Genomic DNA, 16,640 nt, shown 5'->3' on the forward strand with positions numbered 1-16,640 from the left:
AATCACTGGGGTTTTTTTCTATTCTGTTTTCCTGTCAAGCTGAAACTTGACAAAATGGAAAATTTTTCATATTTCAAGAACCAACAGGAGAGAACTATACTAAGAGTTGCTCAGAATTGACATGACAAACAGATCATGATTTCAACACAGGGATTTTTTTTTTTTTTTTTTTTGCTGTACGTGGGCCTCTCACTGTTGTGGCCTCTCCCGTTGTGGAGCACAGGCTCCGGACGCGCAGGCCCAGCGGCCATGGCCCACGGGCCCAGCCGCTCCGCGGCATGCGGGATCCTCCCAGACCGGGGCACGAACCCGTGTCCCCTGCATCCGCAGGCGGACTCCCAACCACTGCGCCACCAGGGAAGCCCCAACACAGGGATTTTTATCTGCCCACAGCCCAAACAGTGAGACTTAGGATGAGACTCTCATCAAGGACTGACACCTGTGTTGTTCTCATACGTATGAGTTTAGACCCCGTACATCCCAAGTTTATGAAAATTTGAACAAGGATTAAGCTGATTTCTATTTATACTGCCTGGTAGGATAGTGTAAGCTAAAGGTTGTATCAAGATAAAGGTATCAGAGAGGACATTAAACATTAAATTAGTCATATATACATATATAGCAAAACACTGGCAAATTATGGTAAGATAGATTTTTGAAAGCAGTAAAACTATTTTTAAAAGGTTGGCATTTAGACAGTTTAGACTTTTAGGCTTTTAATTTAAATCAGAATCTTTCCACTCAAGAGTTTGAATTTAATATATGCAGAAATTGTAGTGTTTGGGATATTCCTGGTTTAGAATTGACATGTTAATCGTTCTTATAAAGTTGTCAATGTGAAATTATTATTCATCAAAAAGATGCAGTTGACTAAATTTTTGAGTCTATATTCTCAGGTTGTTGGGAAGCATGGCGCTGTCTAATCACTATCGTTCTGAGGACTTGCTAGACGTTGACACGGCTGCTGGAGGCTTCCAGCAGAGACAGGGACTGAAATACTGTCTACCTTTAACTTTTTGCATACATACTGGTTTGAGTCAGTACATAGCAGTGGAAGCTGCGGAGGGCCGAAACAAAAATGAAGTCTTCTACCAATGTCCAGTAAGTAGGAAGCATGTTTAAATGTGCCTTTAAGATGTGTTCTGATGGGTGTATAAAATGTGCATTAGGAATTTTCAGGGTTGTAGAATGGGTATAGAGCATTATGCAATTTGATTATAGACGGATCTAACTAGAGGTCTAATATTCTGGTATAATGGCATGGAATGCTAAAAGAAAATTTCACCAATGGACAAACAATGCAAGCTATTGTGCGTACAGAGGGAAGCTGTGATTTGTATTAGGACATTTTAAGTTTAAGAAAAACTAATGAGACACGCAAGAGGGAGGGGATATGGAGATATATGTATACGTATAGCTGATTCCCTTTGTTATACAGCAGAAACACACCATTGTAAAGCAATTATACTCCAATAAAGCTGTTATAAAAAAAAAAGAAAAATGAATGAGCTTTTTGTTGAAGTGATTAATTGTAATATAAATTTCTAACTTTAGCTTTTGGACATCATCCATCATCATTCACTTTGGATTCAAGTTCTGAGTGCAATAGAAACTTTCTAAACTCTTTCTTCAGTAGGTATTTGAGTTGTTGAAAAATGTAGATCTTTTTAAAGAGGATTTTGTTATGATTTTAATGTAAGCACAGAAAATATGGCATTTGGTTTCATTCTTATTTCTTCAGTTCTCAGTCATTCCTCAGTTGCAGATCTTCTGCTTTCATTTTTGCCTAGATGTGAACTTAAATAGAAAATATTTTTCAGAGGCTTCCCTGGTGGCACAGTGGTTAAGAATCCGCCTGCCAATGCAGGAGACACGGGTTCGAGCCCTGGTCCGGGAAGATCCCACATGCCGTGGAGCAGCTAAGCCCATGCGCCACAACTACTGAGCCTGCGCTCTAGAGCCCGTGAGCCACAGCTACTGAGCCTGCGTGCCACAACTACTGAAGCCTGTGTGCCTAGAGCCTGTGCTCCGCAACAAGAGAAGACACCGCAACGAGAAGCCTGTGCACTGTAACGAAGAGTAGCCCCTCCTCGCCACAACTAGAGAAAGCCCGTGTGCAGCAACGAAGACCCAATGCAGCCAAAAATAAATAAATAAATAAATTTATGTAAAAAAAAATTTTCATAGTTATCTGAGACATGTGACTCCATATAACATTTAAATTATTTAAAGAGCTTGCATAGCTTTTAATTTTTTTTCTAAGCATTTTCACATCTTTTATCTCATTTTTGACTTGTTAGCTCTGTAAGGTTGTAGGATGATGACTTGATCTCTCCATTTACTGAGAGAAGAGACTAATCTAGAACTGTTCAGGTCCCTTGACTGAATTCAAAGCCCTGTCTTCTGGGTTCATAGGCCATGTGTCTTCTCACGGTTTTAATGTCCTAATTGTTTTCTGGAAGGATAATTTATTAGTTCATTGTAACTAATAGGAAGAGCCTAAATATAGAAATCATAAGAGCAGAAACTGAAAAGTGTGAGGAATGTCTGAGTATTGGTTAGGGCACTTAAGTTCTTTTTATCTGTTTTGTCTTGTCCCCAGGGAAGGATACAGGTAGTGAACAATGGGGAATTAAGTAAAATGTATTTTCCTTGATTACAATATTCTTTTTCTCACCTAGGACCAAATGGCTCGGAATCCAGCTGCTATTGACATGTTTATCATAGGTAAGAGAAAAGTCTCTTCTTTTTGGTCAAAAAAAATTAAGTTGGTAAAAACTTTTCTGTTACTTGATCAACTGGCAATTTTATATTTGTATTTCTTAAAGCTTGCTGGTTCATAAAGTACTATAACTAGGTTCTCATTAGAATAGCCCTTGTACTTTATTTGACTTGGGTTTCCATTTGGAAAAAAGCCATGCCATAAACAACCTTGTGCTCTTAGGATTCTGCTGTAGAACAGTGAAATGTACAGAACTGCTAAGAATGTGTATATAGTTCCCTTACACACACATGCATTTTCCATTGATCATATTAATACATAATTAGAGATATAGATACATAAAATAACTATACTTTTTCTCTTCTGGTGCCAGTGCTATAGTAAAATACTGATGTCACACCAGAGACCTCAGACCAGCAGTCTTCAGAGACCAGTATAAACTGGGCCTTATAAATTGCTTGGCACACCTGGTTTTTCTTGGCCTTAAAAGCATATTTCTCATAGGATTTTGAGAACAATTAAATTTGTATTCAAGAGCAGCTCACCCCTTTGCTGTTCATCCATTCTTGTTTTGCTTAGATTTTGCTCACGTAGAAGAAAACGAGAAGCTTCCTGACTATCCATTCTGCTTTTTAAAGGCATTTCTGGAACATATTAAACATCATTATATATTAATAGTAAAAGAATCTTGCAGGCCAAGGCATCTGTATTTAATTGTATCTCCTAAATGGAACCTTGAACAGAGTATAAGTCTCTGTGTGTTCAAACTACGGCATATTCTGGGTTTGTGGCATACTTCACAATATCAAGAAGTTCTCACCCCTACGCAGTCAGTTATAAAACACTTTTAAGCTTGATTCCTAGCCTTCAGCTAACCCTGATTCCTGTGGTCTATGGTATCTAAGTTAAGCACCCTCTGGGGGTTACACCCTTGCTCGTTGCCCTCTTTGGCTTCTCTGGCTGACACATACTCTGAGAACATGATCGTCCTGGCTCTAGTCCAGTGGTGCTGCTCAGTTTATAAACTAAAGGCTGCCTGAGCTCTAAGATAAGCTGCCGGCTAGGCTCTGTGAGTTTCTTAGTCTTAGTTTGGTGCTGGTCTGACATGGTGTGGAAGACCCCACCACTACAGCAGAGTACTAAGGTCTGAGAATACTCTTCTTGGAGTTGGGGTTTCTCCTAGAATGAGAGAGTAAAGCAAAAGATTTGAGAGGCACTGGAAGAAATGAGGTGGGAAGTTAGTGCTGGGAGGAAAGATGAGAAAGCATCTGATCTGCCTTTACACTACCTTGATAAAACCCCAATACTCTCAAAGGAGCTGCAAGATATGGGCTTACTTTAAAAGGTAAACTACTGTAGAACATATAAATTACATCTTAATTCAACTAAGTTTGACTTTCTTGGAATTTTTGGTAAAACGTAAGATGGAATCTCCTGATATTCAGTGCATTATTAATACATATTTAAGAAAACTGGAATCTATGTGCAGATAAGTTTACTGGTGAAGGCTGCATGGAAAATTTTATCCTTATTTTAAAGAACACACTTCGGTATGTGTTGTAATAAATTAAGGCACATTAAAATACACCATGCCAATTTCTTTTTAAATGTAAATCATAAGAAATGTCTTTTTTCTTACATAACATTTTAGTTCATGAAATTTACAAAATGATTTTTTAAACTCTGCAGGGAAACTGCTAGTTCTCAAAACAGAAAATTGTACCTTCTATGAATTTAAAAACATTCATGTGGCCCCTTAATATCTAGCTCAAAGTGGACAGAAGATGATCAGTGATCATTTGAATAAAGTAGCATTTAATAAATAAAGGGTCAGAGTGGGCCATTAATAGGCATTGAAGAAAGAGTAAACTATTGTAGTTTACCTTCTGTCAGTTGATACCTTTAAAATTTTAAAGCTGTATACTCTCAGACTCAAGCTTAAACTGTATCTTCAGTCATTCCCTAAATAGAATTATAAGTAAATACATACTATAAATTTAGCATCTGACTTTCAGTGTGGCAGAGTGCAGGAACTGGGTTAATAGAAACAAGATTATGAAGAAATTCATTAAGCAACATTGATTAAGGGACTAGTATGTGTTAGGCACTGAGCTGTATTGACAGTAAATGATGGGGGTCTGAGAAAGTTATGTGGTATTACCTACAAGAGGCAACATAATTCATGTAAATACTTGTTATTGATCCAATCACTAGGTCACGGATAGATGGCCTGGACTGGACTATCTCAGTCATTCTTCTCTGCATTGAGCTGGTCACTGAGAATATGGAGGACCGCTGTACATTTGAATATGTAGTAATGCAACTGGGCTACTTTGGGATTGGCGTGATGCCCAGAACTCCACAGTGGTATACCCCTATTAGATGTCCAGACTGAGCCTGGCTTCTGCCAGAATTTTGTGCATGAGTCAGGATGTGCCTGGACCAGGGATGTACCCTGATCATCTGAGGATAGGTGCTGATACTTTTTCTGTAGTTTCTTCCTAGACATAGCTATATCTCCTTTGTTCTATATGTTCCAGAAATTATAGACAGAAGGCTTTTCATTCTTGTACCAGAACAAATTAAAATTTAAAAGTCAACTATTTAGTTTTAAGTGTAAAAAGTAGTTTGAAGGTAGTTGGAGGATTCCCTAGCAAGGTAGTTTGGAATAAGATTGATAGGACTGAGGATAGAAATTTACCTAATAAAGGATTAATCGAATGGTATATATAAATTTTCTAGTTTTGGTATCACTAGATACCACTATTAAGCATAGAGAAATTGTCATTTTTCCCCTTGTTTCCTGTATAAATTAAAAAAAAACTATTTGTCCTTTTCTCTTTTTTTTTCCCTTCCTTTTTTACAGGTGCTACTTTTACTGACTGGTTTACTTCTTATGTCAACAATGTTGTATCAGGTGGCTTCCCTATCATCAGAGACCAGATTTTCAGGTATTTCACTTGGGGCTTTATGGATTGGAATGATTATAAATCAGAAAAAAACATCAGTTACAGATCATGAGATGAAGTTTCCCATGAAGGTTAATAACAGAACCTCTCATCTTAAATCTCACTATCTTATTCTCACTTTAAAGCCAAAACATCCAAACAGTTGAACAGCCAGTATTTTTTTCATCTTGAAGAATGAAGAGAAAAAACTGATTTTGATTTAGAAGCTGTGGCTTTATAATAGTTACATAGTTGTGGTTTTTTTGGCAGTGGAGTGAGAGGCTATTGCCAATAACAGATTTACTGTGAATAGCAAGTCAGTAACTATTAGCTCCTGGAAAATATTAGTCATTATCTCTAAATGGAACATTCAGGTATTATAGATGGAACTAGAGGTTGGTTCACAGTAGCCCAGTTGGCAGAAATGATACATTAATTATACATTAGAGGCCTCTAGAATAACAATACTAACACATTTTTATTCTCAGAGTCACTGTGTATAGGGCATAGCTGGGTTTTCAGATGTTCCAAAAGTTTCCTTAGCTCTAAAGACTGAAATAAGCTCTTTTTAGTTTCCAAGTTAGTTACTGATCCATTATTTGAACCACTGGTCAACCACTGGTTGAACCTTGACTGCTATCATTATTGATTCAGAGTCTTCAAGGTGTTCTAGTTTGTTTGTTCTTTTAAGCTTAATAACTATACCTTTAAGGTGCCAAATATGATTTAAATTTGTTTTTATCATAAAGTAAAATATAAACTATTTTGCACTGTATCTTTAAATCTTTTATCTTATAGAATTGACGTTTGTTGATTAAAAAATGTTTAATTTTTTAAAATTACCTAGATATGTTCATGATGCAGAGTGTGTAGCAACGACTGGGGATATCACAGTTTCCGTTTCCACATCGTTTCTGCCAGAACTTAGCTCTGTACATCCACCCCACTATTTCTTCACATACCGAATCAGGTGAGAATTTTAAATGGGGTCGCCTTTTGGGATATACCTTATGGATGTGTTGTTATCACCCCATTTGACATGATATAAAAACACATTCTGAAAGGCAGCTTCTTGCTAAAGTGTGGAGGTAGGTGGATAACAAACAAATTTTCTACAATATAGTGTTTGTAAAGCACCTTGAGTTTGTATCAACCTCTGTGCCAGGTACTTTGAGAGGTGGACCACTAAGCTGTAATCATCATGAAAGATCAGTATTAGAGTTATATTGCGTTCTGAAAGCTATGAAATTGCCCAAGATAAAATGATGCATTTCAGTTTTATCTTGCCTGTCTATATTTAATTAAAAGTGTAATAAATATTTATTGAGTACAGCCTGTATATTAGACATAGTGCTGAGCAAGCCCTGGATTTGGTTAAATAAAAAACAAATATTAAATACACTTTAATTAGAAGTACTCTGTACTGTGAGGTAAAGATAACTCATTGCCCTAAGGGATTAAGAATGCTTTGTTTTTAGATGTATTTTTAAATACTTTATGATATATATATTTTAAAAATACATATACATGCATATATACATACTAGAAATAATAATAATGTATACTTAACCAGAAAGCATTCTAGGATTTTGGTATTGTATGAAGCCTTTGATATGTCCAGTTATACATATTCAGATGAATTTTGTTTTAATTATTTAATTTAATCCTGCCTAGGATTGAGATATGCTTAAAATAGTAATACCTACACGTGCTTATACAGTATTCTAAATGAAAATAAGAGTCAGCAGAGTCTCAGAAAAAGGAGGGAAATAATAGTATTGGAAAACAGAGTCAAGGTATAACCCCAGTAACTGAATAGTAGATGCACGAAATAGTGACATTTTGCTCTGAGCTTTCTAGAAGCTAATGGAGAAAAGGGCTGTATAGCCTTGTAGTGAAAAAAAAGACTCCATTTTTTAGAACAGAAGTTTTTCATGGCACCATATTCTAGAAAGTGTTTCCCACATTGGTCTTTATTTGAACAGCAAAAGATTGTTGTCACCAGTGTTTGTAAATTTTTATGTTGTCCTTTCTGTTGTTAATCCTAAATGAAAGTCAAGTATGTAAATTGAATGAAAGCATTTCTGTGGGGGAGTCCAGCTAATTAGGCCAGTATCTTTGCAAACTTACAGGAATAGACTTACACAGACTTTGGGTTGGGTTTCTTAATTTCCTTTGGAAATCCCTTTCACTGGCTCAGCTCAAAATACTGTAGCTCTTAAACAGAAAAAACCAACGTGTCTCTACCACTCCATTCTCTTCTCCAGGATTGAAATGTCAAAAGATGCACTTCCTGAGAAGGCGTGTCAGTTAGACAGTCGCTACTGGAGAATAACAAATGCTAAAGGTGATGTGGAAGAAGTTCAAGGACCTGGAGTAGTTGGTATGTGTCCCAAGATTTGGGTTTATACATCAGTTGCTTCTAAAACATTTTGGAGAGTATATATGTGATACATAGCTTGGCAAATGCATGATGTAGTTAGTGGATAGGACTGCATCTTTTTAATAGCTGTGTTTCAGTGTGAAAGATATCATAGATTCTGAATTCTTCTCCTAACTACAATATTTTGCTTCATAAATATAATGTGTAAAGGTCATTATTTTATCAGTTTAGTTCCTGAAACATGAACTTTTCTAAAATTATAGCAAACTCAATTATTCAGGGGTTGAATTTCCGTTCTGTAGTTTACACAGGTTTCTTGCTTTTCCTTCTTAACTGCTTTATTTTTTTAGCTGGATAATTATTCATTATCATATTCTGTAGGGTTACAGGGTGTATGGAAGAAAGAGAAAATAAATTTCATATTGGTCATCTTTTTGAAATTTCAGGAGAAATGTTAAACTTAGTAGCACAGATTTTATTGTTTTTTGATGTCAATCATCTCTAGCCTCTGATTACCATTGACATTTGGCTTTTTAAAAAATTATGATTATCATAAGTTTCTGAGACCTCAGATTTTTCACGTTTTGTATGTGTACTTCAGGAAAATAATATTATTTAAGATATGCACTTTTGTTATTGGTCCTAAGCATATGTAGAATTCAGTTTAAATTGAAGTTGTTTTAATTAATTGCCACAAATAGATTCATATTTATGTGTGTTTTTAAGGAATTTTTCCTGGATATTAAAGAATTTTATTAAAGCTGTAATTCTTTTTCTGTCATTTCGTCAATTGGTGTAAAACCTTTCCCTTGTGACTGCCATTTTGTCTCTGCTAAATGCTTAAGATGCATCTTCAGAGTTTTATGTTTTAGTCTCTTGCTACATTTAAACATTTAGATTATCCTTATCTCTGTTTGAACTAGAATATGTGACACTTTTTATTACCAGGGTCTTAAAGATTGTGTCCTCAATGCCTCTCCTTATTTTTTAAATTAGTTTTTTATAAATTAATTTTATTTTATTTATTTTTGGCTGCGTTGGGTCTTCCTTGCTGCACACGGGCTTTCTCTAGTTGCGGCGAGTGGGGGCTACTCTTTGTTGCGGTGCGCGGGCTTCTCATTGCAGTGGCTTCTCTTGTTGCAGAGCATGGGCTCTAGGCACACGGGCTTCAGTAGTTACAGCACGCTGGCTCCGTAGTTGTGGCTTGTGGGCTCCAGAGCACAGGCTCAGTAGTTGTGGCGCACGGACTCTAGAGCACAGGCTCAGTAGTTGTGGCACACGGGCTTAGTTGCTCCGCATGTAGGATCTTCCCGGACCAGGGCTTGAACCCTTGTCCCCTGCATTGGCAGTCAGATTCTTAACCACTGCGCCACCAGGGAAGCCCCCCTCTCCTTTTTTAATTTTCATTCTACTGGATATCACCCCCCCACCCCCCAACAGACTATAGGGAATTAGGAGAGTACAAAAAAATGTCAAAACACTCATAATCCCATCCCAAAATATTAACATTATTTATAGTTCCTTTTAGATTTTTTTCTAATTATGCATTTTCTTTAATATAGTTTAAAGAGGACATATCGTGTTTGCTATAATGAAGAACTAAGTATTCTACTTTAATTTATTGTTACTGTTTTCTCTGCAGGTGAATTTCCAATCATCAGCCCAGGCCGGGTATATGAATATACAAGTTGTACCACATTCTCTACAACATCAGGCTATATGGAAGGATATTATACCTTCCATTTCCTTTACTTTAAAGACAAGATCTTTAATGTTGCCATTCCCCGATTCCATATGGCATGTCCGACATTCAGGGTGTCTATAGCTCGATTGGTAGGTTAAATTTTCCTCTGGTGCTGATTATACATGACTTTGTAGAATGAACTCCACAGAGGGTCTTTGTTGATTACCCAGACAGATAGTTTGTAAATGGTATTTCAGAGAACCCTAGAGATTTTGAGGGAAATATTTTTGGGGGGAGGGGGAGATGTGTGAATATGTTGGGGTGGGGTGGACAGTAAGTAAACTAGGCTCCAGATTCTTCAATCAGAGTAACTCTACTGTTGTGTTTTTGTTGTTGTTTTTATTTGTTTGTTTTAAATAGACTTTATTTTTTAAAGCAGTTTCAGATTCACAGCAAAATTGAGCAGAAGGTACAGAGATTTCCCATATACCCTCTGCTTCAACTCATGCATAGACTCCCCCATCATCGATATCTCCCGCCAGAGTGGTACCTTTGTTACAGCTGGTGAACCTACATTGACACATCATTATCACCCAAAGTCCATAGTTTACATTAGGGTTCACTCTTGGTGTTGCATATTCTGTGGGTTTGAATGTATGTATAATGACATGTATCCACCATTACAGTATCATATAAAGTAGTTATTGGTTTCAAAGTTTCAGTGTCTTTTCCAGTTTCCAAAAACAGTTTTGTTGCCTATTGAGAATCACCACACTAGACCAGTTAGAATCGCCTTTATTTTATTTCATTAAGACTGGGAAAGCAATTTCTTACAGTGGTTTTGCTAAAACTCCCAATTTTAAAAAATAATACAAATATCCTATAAAATCATTACAAAGAAGATTTAATGGGTAGACTTGCACTTTTAGTAGTCTCTCTTTGGGATCATTTCCTAAGTCAACTAGTTGTATTTTTGAAATCTCATTTCTAGGGTGACAGGTATAGCAGTAACCCCAACCTTACAGGCTATAAAATGATTAAAGAAAATTATGACACTTGAGTTATACAATAGGAATAAATTATGAATTGCATACCCAGAATATCATCAAGTCATAGGTGTCAAATGTTCAAAAAAAGCCCTCTAGCTCCTGGGATGACCCCGATGGGTGGGTCTAGTGTAAGTCTGGGAGGATAGACATGATATTAATCTGACTTAGAGTGGATACATTCCCAACTCCAGTTTGGAAAGAGAAGGATGATGATGAGACTTTAGGCCATTATACTTGTGGTATTTCTGGTGAAAAGAATCTACAGCCTGGGTTTGGAAGTGAAGTTTAGCTTCCCTCCCAGTGGTATATTTCCAATACTGTGAATTTGCTACTTCCTATAACAGTCTTCCGTTTTTGACTAGCCCCATTTCTGTATGAGATTGGTATCATCCCTAAATGTTTGATACAATTATCAGTGAAGTCATCTTGGGCTGGAGTTCTCTTTGTGGGAACGCTTTGAGATATGAATTTTATTTCTTTAATATTCATATTTTCTGTTTCATGTTTCACTTTCAGTAATTTTGTGTCTTTCAAGGAATTTGTCCATTTGGTCTAAATGTTGAATTTATTTCCATAAAAGTTATTTGCAGTATTCCCTTGATATCCTTTTAATGGCTGTAAGAGCTATAGTTATATGTAGTGTTTTGTTCTTAATATTGGTAATGTACATCTTCTCTTTTGTTCATCATCTTAGCTAGGGGGGTGTCACTTTTATTGATTATTTAGAGGAACAAGTTTTGGTTTCACTGTTTCTCTCTATTTGTTCATTTTCTGTTTCATTGATTTCTGGAGTTATCTTTATTTCTCTCCCACTTACTGTGGGTTTAATTTGCTCTTTTTTTTTTTTTTTTACTTCTTAAGGTAGAAGTTTAAATTATTGATTTTAGACCTTCTCTCTAAGCACTGTTTTAGCTACATTTCACAAATTTTGATGCATTATTTTTATTAACATTTAATTCAAAATATTCTCAGATTTCCCTTGTAATTTAATTTTGATCTATGTCTTTTCTAGAAATGTATGAATTTCCAAACATTTGGAGCTTTTCCAGTTACCTTTTGGTTATTGATTTCTAGTTTTGTTATGGTTAGAGAATTCGCTGTGTATAATTTCAATATTTTTAAATGTTTTATGGCCCAGCATTATGGTCTATCTTGGTAAATGATCTTTGTGTATTTGAAAAGAATGTATATTCTGATATTTGGGGGAATATTAATTCTATAAATGGCAAGTCAAATTGGTTGACTGTTTTTCAAGTCTTCTATATATTTACTGATCTTTTTAATGTGTGTGTGTTCTCTGAGAGATGATTGTTGTAATCTCCAACTATAATTACAGTTTTGTCTATTTTTTTAATTCTGAATTTTTATTCTCTTTTTAATTTGCTTCATGTATTTTAATTATATGCAAATATGTTTAGGATTGTTACATGTTTTTAATGAAGTGCTTCTTTTATTGTTATAAAATCTCTATATATGGCAATATTCCTTGCCCTAAAGTTGCTATATATTCCTGACCTAAAGTGTAAAGAGTGTTGACATTTGTTCACACAGGTAGTTTGTGCAGTTAAGTTACTATTGGGTCAGTCGATCCTGTTGAGGCTTGTTTTTAATGTTTGTTAGGGTGGGGATAGAGTAGTCTTTACTTAAGGACAGTAGTTCTCAGACTTTTCCGTCTCATGATCCCCTTCAGCTCTTAAAAGTTATTGAGGACTCCAAAGAACTCCTGCTTATATGAGTTATATGACATTTATCATGTTAAAAATTAAAACTGAGAAGTTTTATAATATTACTCCTTTTTTAAATTTTTAAATTTTTAAATTTATAATTTCAAATTACAATAATAAACTCATTACATGTTCAACCCTCTCTTAACTATGTTCTTACTTAAGAGTTTTAGTTTCCTCCCAACCACAAAGAAGCATATAAAATCTTGAACTGCCTTGTGGAAAATGTTTTCTCTTTCTCGAGGATGAGAACTCAATAAAATGAAATGAGAATTCTGGACTTATTTCTAATCAACATGAAAGAGGCAGTGGGAATTGTATTTGTATTGTGTTTATTTGTATTGTACCTTTCCTGTTTAAAAATTAGTTTTCTTGATATGGAAGTTGAGTTGTTCCCCTTATTTGTCCACTAACCATATATTATCATACTTAATACTTCCTTTTGCTTTATACTTTGAATGTTGCTATAAAACATTTTTTGGTTGGTCTTAAGCCTTTTCTTGGTCTAGGTAGTTGGTGTTTGGACACTTTAGAGGCTCCTGCTGCTTATTTATTTCCATTCTTGTCTGTGTGTTCCTCTTTCCATCTACTGTTTGTATATGTACACTTTTGTCTGAGATCATCAGCAATCTCCCTCTTTAGCTACATTGACTTCTTTAACAGTTTTTCTGTTTTTTTCCTTAAGATAATTAATAATCATACTACCTGGATTTAATGTTTCAGAATTTCCTAAGTTTTAATCCTCTCCCCCTTTTGTACCTTCTACTGAATTTTAAAGTCTTTATTTCCCAGATTTAAAAAATCAAAAGATAAAAGTAATGAAATATATTTATGTATATTTTCTCTGATTGTTGTTGTTAGTGTTATAATAAATCCCAAGTGACAGTTCCTTTGACAAATTCTAAAGGACATTTCCTTTCCCCCACGTTAATTAATTTGCTTGCTCAACAGATATTTATTGAGTACCTACTAGGTGCTGGGGAAAATGCAGTGAACGATATTATCAAAATCTCTGCCTTCAGGGATGTGATGTACAGCATGGCGACTATGGTTAATAACACTGTACTGCATATTTGGAAGTTGCTAAGAGAGTAGATCTTAGAAGTTCTCATCACAAGAAAAAAGCCCTGTAACTATGTAAGGTGATGGATGTTAACTAGATTTATTGTGGGGATCATTTTGTAATGTATACAGATACTGAATCATTATGTTGTACATCTGAAACGAATATAATGTTGTATGTCAATTATGCCTCAATAAAAATTAAAAAAGAAGAAAGTGGAGGAGATTAAAAAAAATCTCTGGCTTGGAATTTACATTCTAGTTGGAAGAGACAAAGTGTAGCAAATACACACTCCTCACTTATGTCAAGTAGTAATACGGGCTCTGGAGAAAAATCAGAGTAAGGGAGCTAAGAAGTATACTGTTGGGTTGTTCTGATATAAAGATATGTCAGGGAAGGCCTTGGTGACATTTGAGTTCAGACTTGAAAGAAGTAGAGGGAGCTGGGTGGATGTGTGGTTGAAGGGTGTTCCAAGCAGAAGAACAGCAAGTACAGAGGTGCTGAAGCACTAATGTGCTTGGTATGTCTGAAGAACTGCACGGAGGCCAGTGTAGCTGGAGGGCAGTGAACAGGGGAGAGTGGTTAGAGACTCGATCACGGGGTAGCGGGATGCTGCATATGCAATGCCATAAAAGCCTTGGTGGAAGGACTTTTGCTGCCCTCACATCCCAAGTTTCCCAATACTTGCCACATTACCAGCTAGGTCCTCCTTGCCGTTCAGGATTCTGTCCAATACAGTAGGTCCTCTCACTGAGTCTTCAAATGTGTAAGAGAGAAAACCAACATCAGAATGGGTCAAGACTCAATTAGAGACACTGCTTAAAAGGAACTGAAGTTCCCAGGAGATGTTCATGTATTGGATGTTCAACATCACTACTGCCTTATTCCGAGAGCCTTCAACAAATTAATTTAAAAGCGGAGGCTACCGATGCTGATTGTCTTTATACTAGGAGCTCAATAGAAATCTTAGACCTCCTGTTGACAGTACATAAAACTTACCAGTAGAGGTCACACCTTAGTAATATTTTCAGATCCTCTTTTCTGTAAGCATGTAGGTTAATAAAGAATTGTTATTCAGTACACTAATAAGTTCAGTAAAATTTTATCTTGGGTTGTTAGGAGTGGTCTGTTTGCTACATTGTGTGAATTACCAACCACCATGTAAAAAATAAGTACTATATTGATGAAATATATTTACCATTAAAACCACATTGAGCATTTTAAAACTTGTGATAGAATATATACTCTAGAATTTGCATCAGCATGTGCATTATGAAAATGTATAAAAGACTATAAAATTCTATTTTAAAAATCTATAAACATTCTCTGAGAAGTCTATAAAAAATCATATTTGGCATGCCCAGTTGTTTAGATTCTAGGTAAATGAGAATTTATATTAAATAAGAGTAAAAATGATGGAAGTTCTTATCAAAAGATTGTTTTCTCTTTCAAGGAAATGGGTCCTGATGAATATGAAGAGATGGAAGAGGAAGAAGAAGAGGAGGAGGAGGAAGACGATGATGATGATTCGGCAGATATGGATGAATCTGATGAAGATGACGAGGAGGAGAGACGGAGGAGAGTCTTTGATGTTCCCATTCGAAGACGCCGCTGCTCTCGCCTTTTTTAGCAAGCCTCTGCTGATGGAAGCCCTGGGGTGAATCAGCCTGTTAAATAGATTTCTCAGTAATGTAAATAACTAAATTGTTCTCAGCTTATAGCAGGAAAACTAGCATGAAATATTGTGCCAGGACCTGGGTTCTATATGACACTACTTTAGGAGCTGGATTGTTTGAGTTTGCTTAGTTTTTTTGAGGTAGAGGAGGAAATGGGAATCTTTTTTTCCTCTTCTAGAAGTCAGTGGGAGAATACTTCTCTAGCTAAGGAACAGACTTTTTTTTGTTTAAAGATATTTTATACTTATAAAAATATGGAAATGGGAGGGAGTAGAATAAGGATTTTAAATGAAGCAGAAATACCTACACAAGGATAGAGAGAAACTGTGTGACTGAATGATTCTGTGAAAAGACTTATAAGTTATTTAGAAATGAACAGAATTTGTAATTAGGCTAATCCATTTAGTGAGTCCTATATATTTTGTACTCACAGGGAACTAATTGACTAAATAGCTTGAATGCTAGTTGTCCTTTCTTAGACAATCTGTCCTTAAATTTAGAGTTTTCATCACAACAACCTTGAATTTAAAGTCTATCAGTATGACTTTGACCTTGAATTTAGTCTTCAACTCTGCCAACCTTGAATTTAAAGTCTTCAACATTATGACCTTTATCATGTTGTTCACAGATGCATCATTTTTGAAGTGTAGTGTGTAAAAGTATGTATTGTGTTGCTTATTAACAAAAGATTCTTCACAATATCTCATGTAGTCTAAATTTGTAAATACTGCTTCTGTTTTGTTTCCCCTCTATATACTTGACTGTCTAACTTTGTGATAAGTGACATGAATTTTAAGTTAAGATTAAGTATGTTTCCCTAAAACATGGATTTTTTTGTAATTATATAATTGAGAGTTTGGAATGAAATCCTCCAAGTGTCAAAAACTCACATTTTGAAAACATATTTTGGTTCCGATCCTGTATTTTGTATAATTGCCTATTTCCCATAAACGAATATTAATAAGCCTTTGCTCTTAAGATGGAAGAGGAGATCAGAACTCATTGGCCTATTGCCAGAGGCCCATTCAAAGTCATTTCCTGCCTTTGACGATACTCTGTCATGTACTCCACCTCTTAATTCCCCCAGGAACAGTTCTTTTGTAGGGAAAACTGTAGTAAGAGGGAGGTATATACAGGATTAAGCAGCTGCCATCAGAGACCATGAAGGCAAACTTAGTCTTTCATACTGGCACATGTCAGAATGTTCTGAAGTGGAGTAAGTAGTTTTTCCTGCTTATTTCTTTTTAAATAGGCTCCCAAATCTATTATGCCTATCCTTTTTTTTTTTTTTAATCAACCCACTGGTTTTTTGAAAAATAAACTTCCCCGGTAAAGCAGTGATTTAATTAAAACTAGTTAACGTTGGAAGTTAAAGCTGGCGCCAGGATACC

At 35.7% G+C, this 16,640-nt stretch overlaps 2 protein-coding genes across 5 annotated transcripts in view; both read left to right on the top strand.

Moving 5' to 3' along the window:
• FBXO3 (F-box protein 3) overlaps positions 1 to 16,580 on the top strand; it is a 33,361-nt gene extending 16,781 nt beyond the window's left edge. Inside the window, exons 5-12 of one of the 4 annotated variants that reach the window (XM_060104628.1) lie at positions 897 to 1,101; positions 2,682 to 2,727; positions 5,589 to 5,673; positions 6,518 to 6,640; positions 7,938 to 8,053; positions 9,696 to 9,886; positions 13,462 to 13,647; positions 15,027 to 15,108. In XM_060104628.1, the coding sequence (XP_059960611.1) occupies positions 897 to 1,101; positions 2,682 to 2,727; positions 5,589 to 5,673; positions 6,518 to 6,640; positions 7,938 to 8,053; positions 9,696 to 9,886; positions 13,462 to 13,605 (910 nt within the window). In that variant the 3' untranslated portion in view covers positions 13,606 to 13,647; positions 15,027 to 15,108. Of the gene's footprint in view, positions 1 to 896; positions 1,102 to 2,681; positions 2,728 to 5,588; positions 5,674 to 6,517; positions 6,641 to 7,937; positions 8,054 to 9,695; positions 9,887 to 13,461; positions 13,653 to 15,026 lie in introns of all 4 variants that reach the window. The other 3 variants (XM_060104627.1, XM_060104626.1, XM_060104625.1) reach the window with 3 other exon arrangements.
• The window catches only part of CD59 (CD59 molecule (CD59 blood group)), a 519,147-nt gene that overhangs the window by 472,777 nt on the left and 29,730 nt on the right, over positions 1 to 16,640 (top strand). The window lies entirely within an intron of this gene.

Source organism: Mesoplodon densirostris, chromosome 7 (genome assembly GCF_025265405.1).
Source record: "Mesoplodon densirostris isolate mMesDen1 chromosome 7, mMesDen1 primary haplotype, whole genome shotgun sequence".
Classification (NCBI taxonomy): domain Eukaryota; kingdom Metazoa; phylum Chordata; class Mammalia; order Artiodactyla; family Ziphiidae; genus Mesoplodon; species Mesoplodon densirostris.